Source organism: Rhinolophus sinicus, chromosome 3 (genome assembly GCF_057876585.1).
Source record: "Rhinolophus sinicus isolate RSI-liver-muscle chromosome 3, RSI-T2T, whole genome shotgun sequence".
In the NCBI taxonomy this organism is placed as follows: Eukaryota; Metazoa; Chordata; class Mammalia; order Chiroptera; family Rhinolophidae; genus Rhinolophus; species Rhinolophus sinicus.
In genome coordinates this window covers 151,212,183-151,230,829 of record NC_142503.1, presented here as the reverse complement: position 1 = coordinate 151,230,829, position 18,647 = coordinate 151,212,183, and the positions used below count along the sequence as shown (strand labels likewise).

At 35.1% G+C, this 18,647-nt stretch overlaps 1 protein-coding gene across 2 annotated transcripts in view; it reads left to right on the top strand.

The window, feature by feature from the left end:
* Window positions 1–18,647, top strand: part of ADAM10 (ADAM metallopeptidase domain 10) — a 119,900-nt gene that overhangs the window by 30,548 nt on the left and 70,705 nt on the right. For both annotated transcript variants that reach the window (XM_019732236.3, XM_019732235.3), the window contains exon 2: window positions 8,244–8,394. In XM_019732236.3, the coding sequence (XP_019587795.3) occupies window positions 8,244–8,394 (151 nt within the window). The remainder of the gene's footprint in view (window positions 1–8,243; window positions 8,395–18,647) is intronic.

Below are 18,647 nucleotides of genomic sequence, written 5' to 3'. Positions count from 1 at the left end.
CCTGAGGGCTATACCCCGTGCTCCGTGTATTAAAGGTCTTTCAACTCTGGGTGGTGGGAATACAAACATTTCCCAGCCCTGTATAAGCTTTGAAGATTGTTCTGGTTACGTGTGTGTGTGTGTGTGTGTGTGTGTGTGTGTGTGTGTGTGTGTGTGGTTTATTTTTCTGGCCTGGGCTAGTTTATTCTGTCAACATGGTCAGATTAGTACTTATCAAACACTTACGGGACCCCTCTTTAGGTCTTAGAATTACCTCTCTGTTCAACTTCTTTGGCACTCTGACCCACAAATTCTAAATGTCAGGCCTCCCTGAACTCAGATGTCTCAATTCAGCAACACTACCAGGCTTTATTTGGGTTCCTTTACCTTGCACATTGGCCTGGAAACTGCTAATAGGTAGTAAATTGGCCATTTGTAGATTTCACCTCATTTCTTTATCCTCCATGTATTTTGTCCAGTTTTCTTAGTTTTTATGATGGTAGGTTAAACTCAGTCCTTTTTACTTCATTATACCTAGAGTGCAAAATGACTTAAGCATTAGTACTCTTTTTCTTTTTTCTCCTGCCAGGAATCACATCAATGAAAATTATGCATGTCACTTTAACCCTAAATACTTCAAAATATATCTCCAAAAATTCTGATTGCTCTCCTATATGACCACAATGGTGATATAATGAAGAAAATTAACAAGAATTAATGTTACCTAAGACTTATTCCTGTTTGTCCAGGATTGTTTCCAAATGGTTTTTGTTTTCTTCTCAATTGTGTTCTTTTCCGTTTTGCTTTTTAAAAATGTTTCGTGCCCTAGTGTGTTTGGATAATGTTTTGTACATGGTTATATGGTTCTTCTCTGTCCTGTTCTTTTTGCTGTGATGTAGGTAACATCTTTTTTCCTTATCTCTCAGACCAGTGTATTTATTTTCCCTACAACATATAGTTTGAGGGACTGATTATTTTGTAGTCATGGGACTATAATCCTATACAACCTTTTGAGAATTCCAGGGCTCTGTTCTCTTTTGAGATTTAAAAAGTGAATTGTATGATTTCTGAGGGTTAGGGGCAGCATCAAGGAGTCCAGTGTGCTATGCTTTCTCGCATTCTCGTTAGAGTACTCTTGTTTCTTTCCTTGGCTGCCTGTTTGAAAGATTATACCATTAGGTTATACCCAGTGTTGTATTAGTGCACTGGCTGTCTTGAAAACAAGAAAAAAATCCTCTGATTTGTAGCCTTTTCTGATTTCACTGGTGTAAATACTCCCCCATGCTGATTTTAAACTGCCAATATAATGTCATCGAACACAGAGTTAGGAATTGAACTGTCACTCATGAGCCTGCCACATACTGGTTATATCCTTTTCTTATTTGGTTTTAGTTCTTGAGATTTTTTTGTTGTTGTTTTTTAACATGGAAGAGCGAGCTACTTTTTTATAGATTTTTGTTTATTTGTTTTGTTTTCATGGTTCCCCCTTCATTTCATTAAATATCGGGGAAGAGAAGTTATGCAGTACAGTTTCAATACATTATCTTAACTTCAGTGATTTTTATTTTATTTTATGCATTACTGAGATCATGTCATAAACACTGATAATTAGGCATAGTTAACACAGCAACATAGGTCTCACATAGAAGATGATAATGATAAATTGATAACTATATGTCCCTGGGTAGCATTTTTAACTTTCCCAGTTAAACCCAGTGAATCATCTTCTATCTCAATTATAAAGATTCAGAAAGTCATTACTCAGGTTCTTTGCCAGTAAAAGTAAACATTACCTGGCTTTATAAAATTCCTTTGTGTGTGGGACTGAGAACGGATGACTTTGTGTAATAACTCTCCCAGTTGTGTTCCGCCCGTGAAAATAATTGAGCTTTTATCACATGCGCTTCACTGGAACAGCAGTAGTTATTGTTTTAAGTTATCAGAAGTGGCAAATACTTTATCTGAACTGTGCCTTACAAAGTTGACTTCTTGGTTCTGAAAAAGGAGTGCAGTAACTTTGCAAAGGCAAGTTTATGCTGTAGTTGTTCAGTCCACTTAAAAAAAATCCAGTTCAGTAATCCAATTCAAAATGAAGACCAAATGGAAATCCTACATTTGCTCTTCATTCCTTCTTGATATTCTCTCTTGTGTGGGGTATTTTTTAAAACTGAAGTGTCAACTTAAAAATATTTTTAAAGAATATGGAAAATGCATTAGTATAATATAGAATTCCATTATTTAGTCTTAATTTTTAAAAGCTCTGTACCAGTGGGCTTTATTATCTGTTCCACCCCGGCCTCATCATGTTTCTTTGGTAGCAGCAAAGATAGTTTTGGGTTCTGGTTTTGTCACCTTTCATGACAGCAGCAGTACATTCAAGAGTGGTGAATGACTCAACAATAGATTAATTGGAGTGGTCCTTTCCTGCCAGCCTTTGTGCTAAGCATTTTACCTGTATTTAATGTAGCCATTGTTGTCTCTATTTTACAGATTGAAAAAAACCCTGAGATTTTTTTTTAAAAGGTTAAATAATTACCCAGCTCGTGGTTATGGCTAGGAAATGTCAGACTTCAAACCTAGGTCTGTCTTTAATCCTGAATTTATGGCCTCAGTTTGTGTATATAGGTCTCAAAGGCAAGAAGGAAAAGGAGGAGGGGGAGAGGGAAGAGATGCTGATGATGATGCTGCTGCCATACTGTGATGTGTGGCGAGCACTTTGCTGTTGCCACACATAGTGTAAATCATTTAATCCCTGTAACAGCCTAAAGAGAGAGGTATTCTGCTTATCTGCATTTTAAGTATGGGGAACTGAAGCTGAATTTGCCATTTGATCAGGGAAACAAGCTAATAAATGAAGGTAATGGGATTCAAACCCAGATAATTTTTTTATGCTAGTAATAATTTACTACCTTAACCTGCCGTAAAATTTACTACCATAACCTTTTATAAGTGTACAGGGTCAGTAGTGTTAAGTATAATTACTTGTGCAGTCAGTCTCAAGAACTTAAACCCACATGATTTGTTGCAAGAGTTTGTGTCACTAACCATAGAGGGACTAGCCATTGACTGCATAAACAGAAAATTTAGTGATGGATCACCTAGACTTTATGTAGCACCTTAGGCAAACCATAGTTTTTTGTTCTTTTTTAATTTGGTGTTTTATGTGTGTTATAGAAGAGGGCAGTTTCCTTTAGGAAAAAAATTTTACTTGATTTGTTAAGGAATCACTGTTTTCAACTTCTGCTCATGATGAAACTGGAGGAAATAAGACCAGATTTACCCTCCTGCCTGAAAAAAAAACAAAAAAAACCCAAGAAGAATAGGGGAAAAATCTGAGAAACAGTGGTTTTTAAGACAGTGGTCACTGGGAGCCGGAAGGGCAGAGATCCCTGAGAGAGAGGGAACAGATGAGGTGAGGCCTGTGATTGCTCCAGCTTTCTGCCTGGGGAGAATTTCCATCTGCAGTGCTATGAGAAGGAACCTAGGTAAAGGGCAACAAACTGGCTAAGTTGAGGAGATGGAATAGAGTAGAGCCAAAGCAGCTTGAATTAGCAGACAGAATATCATTGAGGAGTGCTGCATAGAGAGAATTCCTAAGATCTGCTGAAGGTTTGCCTGGAGTGTTTGGCAGAATATTAATCAATGTGTACATATGAGGAAACTGCCTGAGGCCAGGGAAAGAAACAGTGCCTCTTGCTCACACGATACAGGAAACTATAGTGCCTGTTCTCACTGGCCAGACTGGAAAAGACTCATAATTTGTGGAGCAATGGGTGAAGTACTCAGATAGGTGTTGCCTCAGTAGTGGGGAATACACTGACCACTCATAAATGCAAGACTCAAAAGGATCAGACTGTTTCCAGGTAATTTTACTTTGCTGGTAACAAAGTCTGAGAATATTGCAAGAATACAAAAAACGTCCAGAACCTAACCAGGTGAAATTCACAATGTCTGGCGGTCTTTCACCGTTCAGTGAAAGATTATGAGGCATGCAGGAAAACACAATCCATAATGAAAAGAATAAGCAATCAATTTGAACCAATCCAGAACTGACACAGGTATTAGAATTAGCAGACAAGAACATTAAAAGAATTTCTATAACTATATTCCTTATGTTTAAAAAGTTAAATAGAGACATAGAAGATACGAAACATACAAATCTAATTTCTAGAGATGGAAACTACAATATGTTCAATGGAAAGTACACTGGATGTCATTAACAACAGACATTGCAAAGGGTTAGTGAACTAGACGACATAGAAATAGAAACTTCAAAATGAAAACAAAGAGAATTTGTAGTAACTATGAAAAGACCATCAGTGGACTTTGGGAAAAGTTTGAGTGACCTAATGAATTTGTAATTGGAATCCTTGGGTGTGGGATGGAGAGAATAAAAAAAAATTTTTGAAGAAATAATGGTTGAAAACTAAATTCACAGATCCAAGAAGGTCACTGAAACTAAATTTCAAGAAATATGAAGAAATCAAACCATGTCATAATCAAATTGCTCACAGCCAATAATAAAGAGGAAAATCTTCAAAGCTACTAGGGAAGGAAAAGACATGTTATATTCAGAGGACTAAAGATAAGGATGACAGATTTGTCGGAAGGAATACAAATGAAAAGATGGTTGAGCAACATTTTAAAAGTATTTAAAGAAAAAAAAAATACCCGTCAGCCTGGAATTCTATGCCCAGTGAAAATAGCTTTAAAAAATGAAGACAAAATAGAGACTTTCAGACATACAAAAGCTGGAAGGGTTCTTCATCAGCAGAAGAAATGTTAGAGGAGGTCATTCAGGTAGGAGGAGAAGGAAACCAGATGGACATATGAATCCACACAAAGGAATGAATAGCCCCAGAAATGATAAGTAGAGAAGATTTTTTTTTCTTGTTATTTATATCTCTTTAAAAGATAATTGTCAGTTTAAACCAAAGCAGTAACAATGTATTGTGGAGTTTATAAGATATATGCGTATGTAAGTAAAATATATGATGGCAATAGCTTAAAGGCCAGGAGGAGAGAAATGGAAGTTTACTAATATCACATTCTTCTTATACCTGAAGTGTACCACTTGAAGTAGGTTGGTGTAAGTTAAAGGTATATACTGTAAGCCCTAAAACAGCCATTAAAATAACCAAAGAGTTGAAACACAAATAGGTTAAAACTAAAATGATGGAAAAAGCGACCATGCTAGTTTAAAAAACAAAAATGGACTGACTGTATTAATATCAGACAAAGTAGATTTTTTTGTTGTTGTTTTAGAAACGCCTTTATTTTTGTACTAAAATTTCTGTGGTCATACACTGGACTAATACACAGCTTTAAATAATGCTATGAAGAATAACACATGGGCAAATGCAGAAACATAAGTGGAAAACAGGATTAAAAATGGCATACAGCATGATTCAAAGTAAATGGTTTAAATATATATAGGAATAAAATGAAATACACCAAAAGGGTAATAGTGGTTCTCTCTTAGGGATGAGATAATAGGTAAATATTTTTTACATCCTTTTTTTGTGTGCATTTTCTAATTTTTCTACAGTGAGCATAAATTATTATTTTTTTCAAAGTAGATTTTAGAACATAGAATATTACAAAGAATAAAGATCATTTGATAATGATAAAGGAGTGAATCCAAAAGTCGTAATAATCATTAACATTTATGCATGTAATAACTAAAGTCTTAATGTGTTTAAAAGGATTGATGTCATACAAAGTATATTCTCTGACTATAGTGGAATTCACTTAGTATCAATAATAGAAAGATAATGGAAAAGTCCTTAGTATTTGGAAACTAAATAATAGACTTCTAAATAGCACAAGGACCAGAAGAAATCAAAAGGGAAATAAAATATATTGAACAGAGTGAAATGGTAACATAATAGAATCTGTGGGATGCTGCTAAAGCAATATTAAAAGGGGACATTTATAGCACTAAAAACCTGGAATAGAAAAGAAGAAAGGCCTTGAATCAATGGCCTCAGTGTATGAAGCTGAGAAAAGAAGAGCAGTTAAACTCAAAGTAAGCAGAAAAAAAGAAATAATGAAGAAAAAAGTGAAAATCAACAAAATAGAAAAAGAAAAATAATGAAAAATCAAAAGAAGTCACAGTTGGTCTTATGAGAAGAGCAATAAAGTCAATAGATCTCTAGTTATTTTCTCATCAGGAACGAAAGAAGATGTAGATTACCAGTATCAGGAATGAGGGAGGTAATATTACTGTAGATTCAAAAGATATAAAAAAAAATAAGGGAATATTCTGAATAGCTTTATCTCCATAACTCCAACAACTTGTGTAAAATGGACAAAGTCTTAACCAAAGCGCTTAAGAAGAAACCAGATAACCTGAATAGCTCTTTTATCTATATTGAATTTGAAATTGTAGTTACACAGACACATACATATATACATACGTGCATATATACATGTGTATGTGTGTATATCTATATACACACATATATATGTATAGCATACATACTGAGGGTGCCAAAATAATCAAAAAAATGTACACAAGTGGATACTTTGGTCAGCGTTGCTCAAGCAGTAGTTTGCGGTAATCAGAAGTGTCTGAGTGCTGATGGTAACCACTTTGAGCACCTCTTGTAATTGCAGAAGTCAAACGTGACTTGTATTCATCTTTTGTTATCAGTACATATTGAGTATCACAATTTTAATACAGTTTTCATTTCTTAAAATGTATATACATATTTTTGGCACCCTCTGTATCTATATACCTATATATCTATAGTCTTATATATGTGTCTCTATCTCTATCTATCTATAGAGAGAAATTGTGTTAGGTAGGTGCAAAAGTAATTGCGGTTTAAAAGGTTAAAAATCATTGCAAAAACTGTAATTACTTTTGCACCAACCTAATAGTTAAAAACTTTTTCACAAAGAAAATCCAGGCCAAGATGACTTCACTGGTGAATTCTACCAAACATTTAAGGAGGAAATAATACCAATTCTATATAAATTTGTCCAGAAAATTGAGGAAGAGGCAGTATTCTCTACTTATTTTTTACCCTGATATCAAAACTTGACAAAGACAGTAAGTACAAGAAAAGAAAACTACAGACCAATGTCTCTCATGAACATAGATTAGAATTCTAAACAAAATTACAGCAAATTGAATCCAATAATATTGTCAAAGATAATACACTATTACCAAGTGGGATTTATTTCAGTAATGAAAGATTGGTTTAACATTAGAAAATCAGTTTACCTCTTCCCGTAAGCGCCTGAGGTGACCTCTGAAAATGGTTCATTATTCGTTTGAGCCAGGGAACCCCACAAAATATGTAAATCAAGAGGTTCAAATCTACGTGTTCATTTTAAGAACACTCGTGAAACTGCCCAGGCCATGGAGGGCATACATAATCTGAAAATCCACCAAGTATCTAAAGGATGTCATGTTACAGAAGCCGTGTGTACCATTCAGTCGTTACAATGGTGGAGTTGGTAGGTGTGCCCAGGCCAAACAGTCGGGCTGGACGCAGGGTTGGTGGCCCAAAAAGAGTGCAGAATTTTTACTGCACGTGCTTAAAATGCAGAGAGTAATGCTGAACTTCAGGGTTTAGATATAGACTCTGATCACTGAACACATCCAGGTGAACAAAGCTTCCAAGATGTGGCGCAGAACTTACAGAGCTCGTGGGTGAATTAACCTATATGAGCTCTCCCTGCCACACTGACGGGATCCTTACTGAGAGAGAGCAGATTGTTCCTAAACCAGAAAAGGAGGTTGCACAGAAGAAAAAGATCTCCCAGAATAAACTGAAGAAACAAAAACTTATGGCCCGGGAGTAAATTCAGAATTCAGCATGAAGTAAATGCTAATAAAAGTTAAAAAAAAAAAAAAAAGAAAAGAAAAAGAAAAAATCAGTTTAATTTTCCATATTAATAAACTAAAAAGAAAAAAGACAATATAATCTTAATAGATACAGAAAGAGCAGGTAACAAAAGTCAACAGTTGTTCCTGATAGTTTTTATCTGCAAAATATGAATAGGAGAGAAGATCCTCAGCCTGATAAAAACCATCTAAAACAAACCTATGGCTAACATCCAGACTATTGTGTATGATTGAAATTCCCATTACAGTAAGTTTCTTTTAAAGAATGTATGTGAAAATAAAATATTAGGATTAGTGAGAAAACTATTGCACACATATTCATAGATATTTGAATAATCATGGAATAATATTAGAACTAAAATGGGCCTTCAAGATGATACTAATTCAAACTGTTTATTTTTCATAGGTCAGTATGGAAATCCTTTAACTAAATACATTAGACATTATGAAGGATTATCTTATGATGTGGATTCATTACACCAAAAACACCAGCGTGCCAAAAGAGCAGTCTCACATGAGGACCAGTTTTTACGTCTAGATTTTCATGCCCATGGAAGGTGAGTAAATTATTGCAGACTATGTTTGAAGTTCCCCTCTATTCAATCTAAGTTAAAATAAGAAATTTGTACTCTTAATTTTTCTTCTCTAATGGAAAGGTCTCCATTTGGAAATTCAGCCTACACTGATTTGGCATATGCATTAAAAAATGTTTTCTTTTCAAATGGATTGCCTTTTTTATATTGTTAAGGAAACAGTGTCATTTAAATATTTTTAAATTTATGAATCAGATTCTCTGTTGTGTTATTAGAGGATATGTCTTTAAAGACGATTTTATGTTCATAGTTTTCCACTACTTTTTATGTGTTTTATGGGCAATATATCTGTCTTCTGGTACCAACAGTGAAGATAGCTGGTTGTATGCCATTGAATAAGTCATTTAATATCTCATTAACTCAGTTTTATCAGCTCTACAATGACAACTTGTAGATAGATTACCTACTGTACTGCTCAATTCTCAGACAGAATTGTTAAGGGATAACGAACAGGGAGCCAGAGGAGAAAGGTAAAAATCACGATTATTTAGTGCCTGATGTGTTCCAGGTGCATAGATGCTTCCTATGCATTTTCTTATTTAATCCTTTAAACGCTCAAACAAGGTAAATATCTTTTTTATATCTGAGGAAACTAAGGCTCAAAGAAGTTAACATCTTTAATGTCATATAGCAGAAATTTGTCCCAGACTTACATGACTCAAAACCCCATAGAGGGGTGGCCGGTTAGCTCAGCTGGTTAGAGTGTGGTGCTGATAACACCAAGGTTGCCCGTTCAATCCCCACATGGGCCACTGTGAGCTGCGCCCTCCTAAAAACAAAAACAAAATCCCCATGTATTTTTTTCTGTCTGTTAGGGGTACTTAGATACAAAATCTTTGAGTGTTCTTTGTCAGACTTTCTGACTTGCGTGCTGTAATTAGTAAATCTGTTCTTTTTGTACTTTTTCTACTGGTGTAATCCTTATTTATTATTCACCTCCTAATAGGTTTCCCAGCTTCCACGCCATTTATCATTAAAGCTATCCTGTGTACTACTACTACTACAAGATGACGCTTCCTTAAATTCTTCCTTTTTATGTCAGCTTATTATTCTGAAGTCTTCAATTAACGATTGTTAGCCAGATTTCTTAACTTGGCATTCAAGATTCTCTGTAAATTAATTCTAGTCTATTCTAAACTTAACTTCACTCCACTTCCCAACATTAAGTGTCTGTTTCACCCAGAATGATCTTCTGATTGCTGATTAAAACATGTACAGTTTGTTCTCTTTGTCATTTATCTTAAATAAATTCTCATCTTTAAATGCACAATTCAAGTTCTACTTTTTTGAAGCTTTACCTACATCTTCCTCTGAACTTCTAAATTAATTATCTGTGTCATTGGCATTATATTTGTTCTCTCTTCCTTTTCATGTGGGTATTTCTTGTTTATTTTTCTATAACTGTGTTTTTATTCTTCATATTTAGTATGTTCATTATTTGCACTTGTAGTACAGATGCTTAAGAAAGATTTTAATGGATAAAAAAATCAGATAAATGCTATGAAACAAAGTATTTTGTACATGGAAATAAATGTATTACTTAAATTTTTTCCCATAGTACAAAGTAATGATCATTGTAGAAAAAAGTACATAAGTTATAAAATCCCCTACTTTTATTTGAAGGAGGGAAAAAGATTCATTTCTGGGTCTGTTTGCTTTTTAGATACAAATTTTAGTGGCAGCGTTTTATGTAAATTTTTGTGACCCTGAACTTCAGATAGTTTTTAGTTACCCTTCTTTATTAGTACCCTGAAATAACATGCATTCATTAAGCCTCCCTAAACTTTTAGTGACCTTCTCAAAATAAACTTAATACTATATTCCAAATATGGGTGACAGCCAAAAGGAAAGTTGAGATTCTAGCTGCCTTTGGTTTGGGTACCACATTCCTATTACAACATTAAGTTTTTATGAGATCTATCACATAATTCATATTGAACATGTGGCAAAACCAAATCCCTACTTCCTTTTGTTTTTTTGCTTGTGTGTGTGAGTGAATGAGACAGAAAGAGTGTGAGTGCATGCTGTTGTTTAGTCATCCAAAAAATATTTGTTGACTGCTAGTTAAAAGTTACCTAGTTTAGGCTGCTGGTGATAGAAACACAAATCAAATATAGCTCTAATAGCAGCAACTGTACACAAGTCATTATATAAGAGGAAAATGTGATATGGTGCTTTACAGATAAAATACCGTAGATATTCAAAGAAGGGAGAACTTCTGACTGAGGCTCTCAGCAAAGGACCTGGAATCAGGAAATCTCATGTTCTATATCAGTGGTCATCTTAGGTACTTTTAATTAATTATGTACTCGTATACTACATTTTCTAGAATAGATACAAATTCAGGTATTTTATTTTGTTGTCTCAATTATTATACTTGTGTATTCACAGTGCCTCAGAGTTTGTGCCCTAAAACATGGTCGTTGTACCTACCTTCTAATATACCTTAGTTAAAAATGTGATGTTCTGATAGGTTTATTTCTCTTTTTTTTTTAAATAGGCCTACGAAATGACTTGGGTAGTATAATTAATACATTTCCTGCTAAAGTGTCTCCTTTTCCTCTACCATATACAAAATGTTATTTTTGGTACACTGCAACTCTTCCTACACAGGATTTGTTCCTATGTACAAATTATTGGTTAATAACTATTTGTAACACAAATGAGAAGTAAAATGATTATGATAAAGCAGCAGTGTGTTGATTGAAAGACCAAACCTTATTCCGAATATAGTTTTGGGATGACTTTGGACTATAGTTAGCTGTAACCCAGCCTATAAAATGTGTATTGACCTTGTATAGTGTGGCTAGACTTATCTATGTTTCATCTTTTAAAAAATATCAAGTAGAGTTTGTTTCTCCTGATCCTATAGGGGGCTTAGTTCCCTAGAATTAGATCGGTATACTTCAATAAATTACAGAATACAGTAAATACTGTGCAGTTCACGTAGACTACAACGAGGAATATACTTGAAAAGGGTTCTGCTTGGTTAGACAGTTATGACTTGCATCTCTGGGTACCAGCACAGTCTTTGGGGGTAGGGGTGGGAAAGAGAGAGAGGGAGAAAGAGAGAGTAATAAAGTCATTCTTGTTTTATGCCTAAGCAGTGAACAGACTTTTTTCAACCTGGCTTCCAAGTTTCCAAAATAAGAAAGGGTACAGCACATCCCAAGTTTACAGATGTTAATGTTAAGTGAAGAGATGTTGAGACTTGTCAGCCCGAAGTCTACTCTTAAGAATTCTATGAAAACCTATTGTTCTTGAAATATAGTTTAAAGTTGTTTGAAAATAAAAGTATCATGTGAGCCAGTGCTACAGTTGCTGAGGAAAGATAGGTATTTTGAAACAAACTTCAATTATATTAATTCGAATATTAAAAATATTTTGATAATACTAGGGTAAAAAAATACTTAGCTTTGCTGAGAAATTAAGAATTAATTTTCTGATTTGGAAATTACTTCACTTGGATGAATTCTGATAAATGAGATGCCTGAGTAATAAGCCCCAAGAGCATTGCTTCTTCCTTTAAGCCAGGAGTGTCCAAACTTTTTCAACGTTTTTCACCAAGGGCCATATACGGTAAAAATACACAAACAGCCAGGCCACTCTCTCGATGTGAAGTACGTATTGCCTCACCTGGTTTATTTAAGTAAACTAAATATATTTTTGGAGTTTGCTGCGGGCCAATTAACAATGGATTGCAGACTGCAGTTGGCCCACGGGCCACAGTTTTGACACCCCTGCTCTAAGCTCAGTTAGCAATAAGTATGTCAATTACAGCATTTATCAGTTTTATTATAACTTTGTTTACATGCGTATGTTCTCTGTTGCCAGTGAACCTGAGTTGTACTCACCTTTTCTACATTGATGGTGGTCATTTAAGTTATATTGAATGAGTGAATGAATGAATGAACGAAGCATTATGAAGGAAGTACAACATTTATAAGCATAAAGGGCTGACAGGGGAAGTATGATACTTTTGTTTAGGTCTGGCCCTCACCATAGAATTGTTTGTGGCATATTTAATTTGATGGATAATGAAGTACACTAAAATAGTAGAAAATAGATTTCTGAGCTTAAGTATTGTATAGTCTGGAATATCTTGTCCTCTTTAGCAGTTGTTTTTAATCAGTAGTAGTAGGCAGATTTATTGTATTGTGGATGCAGGATTTTAAAAATAATTGTGGAAAATTTGTTCTTTCTCATTCCTCATGTTCATGTGAAAGTGTGTGATGTATCAGGGACCATTGTGATTCCCTTTTTTCATTCTTCTGTAAATGCCATTCCTGGCTTACCTGTCATGTGTTATAGAGGCTTGTATAATACCAGTGCACTGCAGTTTCATTAGGAATTGTGCTTACGTGATTTTCATAAAATGTAAATTTTATATTGCTGAAGTCTTGGTTCTATATAACAGGATGGACTATCACCATGGTCCTGTATTGATTTAGATGAAAATTTAGCATAAATAAATATCCCTTGGATTTATCCAAGTCTATTAGGATAACGGGAGAAAAACGTCACTGCAAGATTGTAGAGTAGTGATTCTCAGTACAGCTCAGTGTTAGATTCTAATACATACATACATACATATATATATATATATATATGTATGTATGTATATATATGTGTATATATATATATACACATATATATATACTTTAATTTATGCCTTTTATTGGCAGCTGTCATTGAAGAGAAGCATAAGGGATCATTCCACTATTCTTCCTACTAGACCTGTACATTTTCTGAAATACTACTTCACGGTGGTATTTAAAAAAAATAAGTAGAAAGAATATCTGATATAATACAGTTTATCTTTTTGGTAGGAAGTATGCATATATTGTTATACTGAGTTATGGTTTTTTATTTTCTTGTGTGTATGTGCAATTTTAAACCCTTCCCTTCTTCGTATCTTGTTTTCCAAATTATATACTTTGGGGCAGTCGTCTTTTCTTTATTTTCTGGTCTTCTCACCATTTTGCTAACTGGACTGCCTCATATCTACCAACTTTGCAATTGAGTGGGAACCCACTTATTTAAAAAGTTGTGATTTTATAGGAAGAAGAATTAGGTATTAAAAAAGTCATAAACTGCATAGTGAAAGTAGTACTGTGGCATTTCAGAGGCTGAATGGAGTTCCCTTCTGATTTGACATGAGTTATCTAGACATTTCTTATGAGCCTCATTCCTCATTAGTAAAAAACCTTGAATTTGGGGCAAGATAATGTTTAGGCCCTTCCTGCTTTAAAAAGTCTACACAATATATTAGTAACACCCAAGTAACTAAACTTAAAAAAATGAAAACACTGTCTAGTTAGTGATAAATTATTTTTCCTGCCTCTTTTTTCTTTTTTTTTTTAATTATTTGGATATATAATCAATACAGCAAAAATTGTTTCCTTCAAATATGTGATTTGATTATAGTATAGAAGATACCAGTTTTTTCTGAAAGTGCAGTATAATGTTTTGGAGAACTTACAAGTTGCTTTTTTCTGATTTTGACAAGATAATTCTTCCTATACCCTTCCTATACGTTATTAGTACAAATTGTTCAAAAACAAATAGGCATTTGATTAGAAGTTTTCTTTGTGGTTTGCAACTCAAGTTCTCCCTACTCTTAAAATATGAAGATATCAAGAATGTGGCCCAGATAACCTGTAAAAAACAGATTTTTTTTTTATGACAAAAATAAATATTTTCCTTTGATGGATCCTGATGAGTTGGGTTAGTCTGGGCGTGCCTTGGTCTCTATCTTTGTCGTGTCATGAGTGGGGTAGCAGAAACCTAGGATACTTTTAACCCTGTAGACAAAGCAGCATGCTTTGAGAAGCGGTGGACAAGTCCAGGGAGCACAAATGGATGCCAGCTCGTAAAGGAGAGCAAGAGAATAAATTTGAATTGTGTGAAAACTCTGTGGTTATGGATGTGGTGTAACAGGGTTTTGAAAACTACTGACTTGCTACTTAAATCTCTCCCAACAAAATTTGAGCAAGTTTGAGCAAAAATTCCTAAAGGAAAATGGTATTTATTTAGTACCTCGTTTATGTCAGGTATGTGCCCTTTAGCATATATTATAAGTTTAGGTATATTTCACACTCCTCTTTGTCTTAGCTATGTGTTTTCTAGGATGTGATATTCTTTATTCTTGCTCTGTTCCTCTTTACACAGAAATTAAAAGCCTACAAATAGATTTTACAAGAATCTGAAGGGACGCTGGCTACTTGAATTACTTAATCATAAGAAAAAGCAAGAGCTGAGTTGTGTTCATGTTGATTTTGTATTTAAGAAGATAAATTGAGAGCTGATGATTGCTCTTAGCTTAGATTGTCAGATATGATTTGAACATGAAATATTTTTATTTTACATGTTTCTAAGCATTAACTAGCCTTTATGTGGAAGAGATGGAATGAGTTAAAAAACAAACAAACAAAAAACTTAAACCAAGCTTCTTCTTCTCTCCCATTTTGCAAATGGAATGGAAGTAAGAGTGTAAAAAGTGTTTTTCTAACTATTTTTAATTCTTTAGATACATTGATTCCTCTAAAAGTTGATCTGAAACATGCTGTATCTGGTAACATATTTAATGTCAGAGTTTTCAGAGTTGGTGACCTAGAGAGTAAATGTCAGAAGTTAGGTATATGTCTAGTAGAAAAGCTCACCCATCATTTTTCTCAATTTAAAGTTATATTGCTTACTAAAATGTTGCATGTGCACTCTGGTCTTTTGTGAGATGAGCACTCTGGCTCAGGTTTAATTAGGATTCATATAGCCAGCCTTGTTTTTCAAGTGATTAAGCACCATGTAAGTTGTTGCGCTGTTTCTTAGAAAGTATAGCAAGTATTTTATATGACTAAAGATTATTTAAATGTTTATTCTATTTCATTATATCTGTAAATCCTTTATATGACTGTTGAATGTTTATAATATTCTTGTTTGGATTGTTTTATTAAGCATTAATTAAATCTTCTTGTATAGTAGTGTGATATTTTTAAACTGATAAATATGTTTAAAAATACTTTCATACAGTTGCTTTTTGAAATAGCTTCTGAATACTGAGATTCCTTACTGGTTGTATCAAAACCTCTTCTCTGACTTATTGGAGCCTTTCTCTACTTCTTTGGGTTGACAGATATTTTTGATATTTGTGCTTGAGGATAAAATTAAGTTGTTAATTTGGGTGTCTCTCTGAAATCTTAAATTATAATTATTTTGCACTAGTTAGGTTCCAGAACAGTTTGTACTGAGAGAATGATACTGAACCAACAAATCAAATACAAACACAAAATCTGGCATGTCAAAAATCATAGATACGATGGTATGGGACAAATTGTTGTGTTATGTAGCAGTATTCTCTCTCTCTCTCTCTCTCTCTCTCTCTCTCTAAGAAACCCTACACCACAAATTCAATTAATGGAATTTTGATCTCTTTATGGAATGAACAAATGTATTGTGCGTTTCTTTTTGTTTTAAGTTTGTTAGAGCTATAAGAGATGTTTCTGTAGTTTTAACATGCCATAACTTACCAAGTCCAATTTCGTATTTTAATTTCTTTCAACCCTTTTATTGTTTTATATTTATTAAGCATCTAATGTATTCTAGGCACTTTAGTAGTCCCTAGGAATAGAGTAGCTGAACAAGACAGGTTCTTGCTGTTGGTGGAGTTTATGGACACATGAGAAAGACACGTATTGGATTAGGATTGACAGCTACAATAAATATTAAGAAAGGAATGTTTAGAAGACAGCTGTGGGAGCACAGGGAGATGCCGTCGTGTCTGGAGGTCAGGGAAGGTCACTCTTAGGAAATGGCATTTAAACTGATTCTGGAATGATGACTGAAGAAGGAGTTGGTTAGGCAAAGAAGGAGAGGGAGTGTGTTCTAGACAGAGGAAACAACATGTGCAAAGATACTGAGATGAGAAGTGGCATGTTCATGGAACTGAAGGAATTGCAGTATGACTGGTGCTTAAAATGTGAGGAAGAAAGGTTTCAAATGAGGCTCTAGATAGATGTAAGCAGGAGCCAGATCTTTGCAGGTTTGTGTAAGTCATGGTGACAGTTTTTTACTTAGCCATGGAAGGTTTTTAATAAGTAACTATGAGCTTTCAAAAGTCCAGCCTGGCTGAGAATGAGGAATAGTTCAGAGGGGGTAATACTAAATGTACGGAGGCTAGCTACGAAGCTGTTGCGCTAGTCCTCGCGGGACGTGGTAGCCTGGGTTAAGGTGGTACTAGAGGTGATGAAGGAGAGTGGTTTGAGAAATGTTTCGGTTTGAGAAATATTTTGAAGGTAGAATTTATTGGACTTGTTTGATATGTAGGAGGTATAAAGAGAAGAAGTCAAGTATGACTGTTTTCTGGTTTGAGCAACTGGGGGGCTACTGGGACCATTTACTGAGTTGGGAATACTGGAACAACTGGAAATTTGAGGAGAAATCCAAAGTTCAATTTCAGAGCTGTTATGTGAAGGTCATGAGGAGGGCCTAGGAGAGAACCCTGCTAAATGTCAATGCTTTAAGGGTTAGGTGGAGGGGGTGATGCCAACACTGAAAAGTAGAAGAAAGGCTGGGAGCAGGGTATCCTAGAAGCAAGGGGACATGAGTTTCAAGGAGGGGAGTGGTCAGCTGCTGCTGCTTGCCCTGGTCATGCGCAACAGTAGCAGTATTCTTAGTCCGAGTTACTTATCTTTCATTGAATTCCTCTAGTTCTGTTCGATTTTGCTGGATATAATTACACAGAGTAGTCCAGGTTTGGTCACACGACAGTCAGGGACAAGGGTAAAGGAACAACAGTTTTTGTTTGAATTTCTAACGATTCATGATATGAATATCATGAATATACTGTCACTATATGAATATACTGTCATTTTGGTTATGACAGTGTATTGGGCCAATATCTTTGAGAAACCATCTCTACTAATTCTGTGGTGATTGCAAGGACCCAGCTATCTTTTGAATATAGCTTGGCTAACAGATTTTATTTGTCCTTGCTAAAGTTGTTCTGGCCATATACATGATTCCCAAAATCTTTTTATGTTTCAGTTTCACAGATAGTTTACTCTCACCTGTCAAACTGAGTGAGCCTTTCACATAGTTTATCTTGAGATATTTTAGAGGTCTCTATGTCCAATTTGGTATTGGATGATGTTTTTGAGACATGGTCATTCAGCTTCACCTGTATGTGCTTAGAGTCCCCGAATAGGAAATCACCTCACTGCTTTCTGTGAACATTTAAGAATCTGCTTTATTGAAACCTTTGCTATTTTATGCTGTTGTTTCTTTTCTTGTTTTAATAAACTATAAAATGATGGCTGATGTCTTCTCCCTAAGTTCTTTTCATGTCATCATTGACCATTACTATTCATAATTATTCATAGTTTATCAGTATTAAGTCTAGAATAGAAGTTCCCATAATTGTATTCTTTTTCTTCTGGAAGTTGAGATTATTGCAAGACAAATATAAAAGCTACCAAACACTTTGCTATAGCAGCGTAGCAGTACCTCTGCTTCATCAGAAATTGTGTTTTAAGTGGGAGGGAGATTGAGGATAAGAAGTGAACACAGTTCCCACTTGTCCACAGGGAAGGAGACCAGAGCTACTTGATTGGCCACATCGGGTGGGCAGAGCCTGGAAGTGGACCGTGAAGGAAGGGTTTGCATCCTTAGGTCTCCCTGGATGTGGAAAAGTAACAGGGGCAGGGAAAATGGGAATGGGAGTGGAATACTTGAGTTGCGTTGGGTAGAGATGATAGGTTTTATCTTTCAAAAGGAGAGATCTGAAATGAGAATGTATGGCAGAAGGGCAAGTTCCCTTCCCATTCCTCATCCCCCCCCCCCAAAAGTGAGTAGGGAATATTGTAGTTTGAAGGAATATAATCATAGAGATGTTTTAGAGAGAGTTTTCCACATAAAGAATAAGCTGCTAGCTGCCTAATCAACAAAGGCTTTGGAGTCCTTTTGTGCTAGATTCTGTTCTTCTACCTTATGTCCTGCTCTCCTCCTCCTTTATACCAACTGCTGTAGCGCCAGTGAATTTTCTTCACTGCACAATGCATGCCTTTGCACTTGTATGTAGTTCCTCTGCCTGAAATCCTTTCCAGCCTCCACTCCATAGCCACCTGACTCTTGCTCCTTCACTTCATTCAAGTCTCTGCTCAAATGTCATCTATTCAGAGAAATCTTGCCTACCACCCTTTGTAAATTAGCATCCTTTCCTC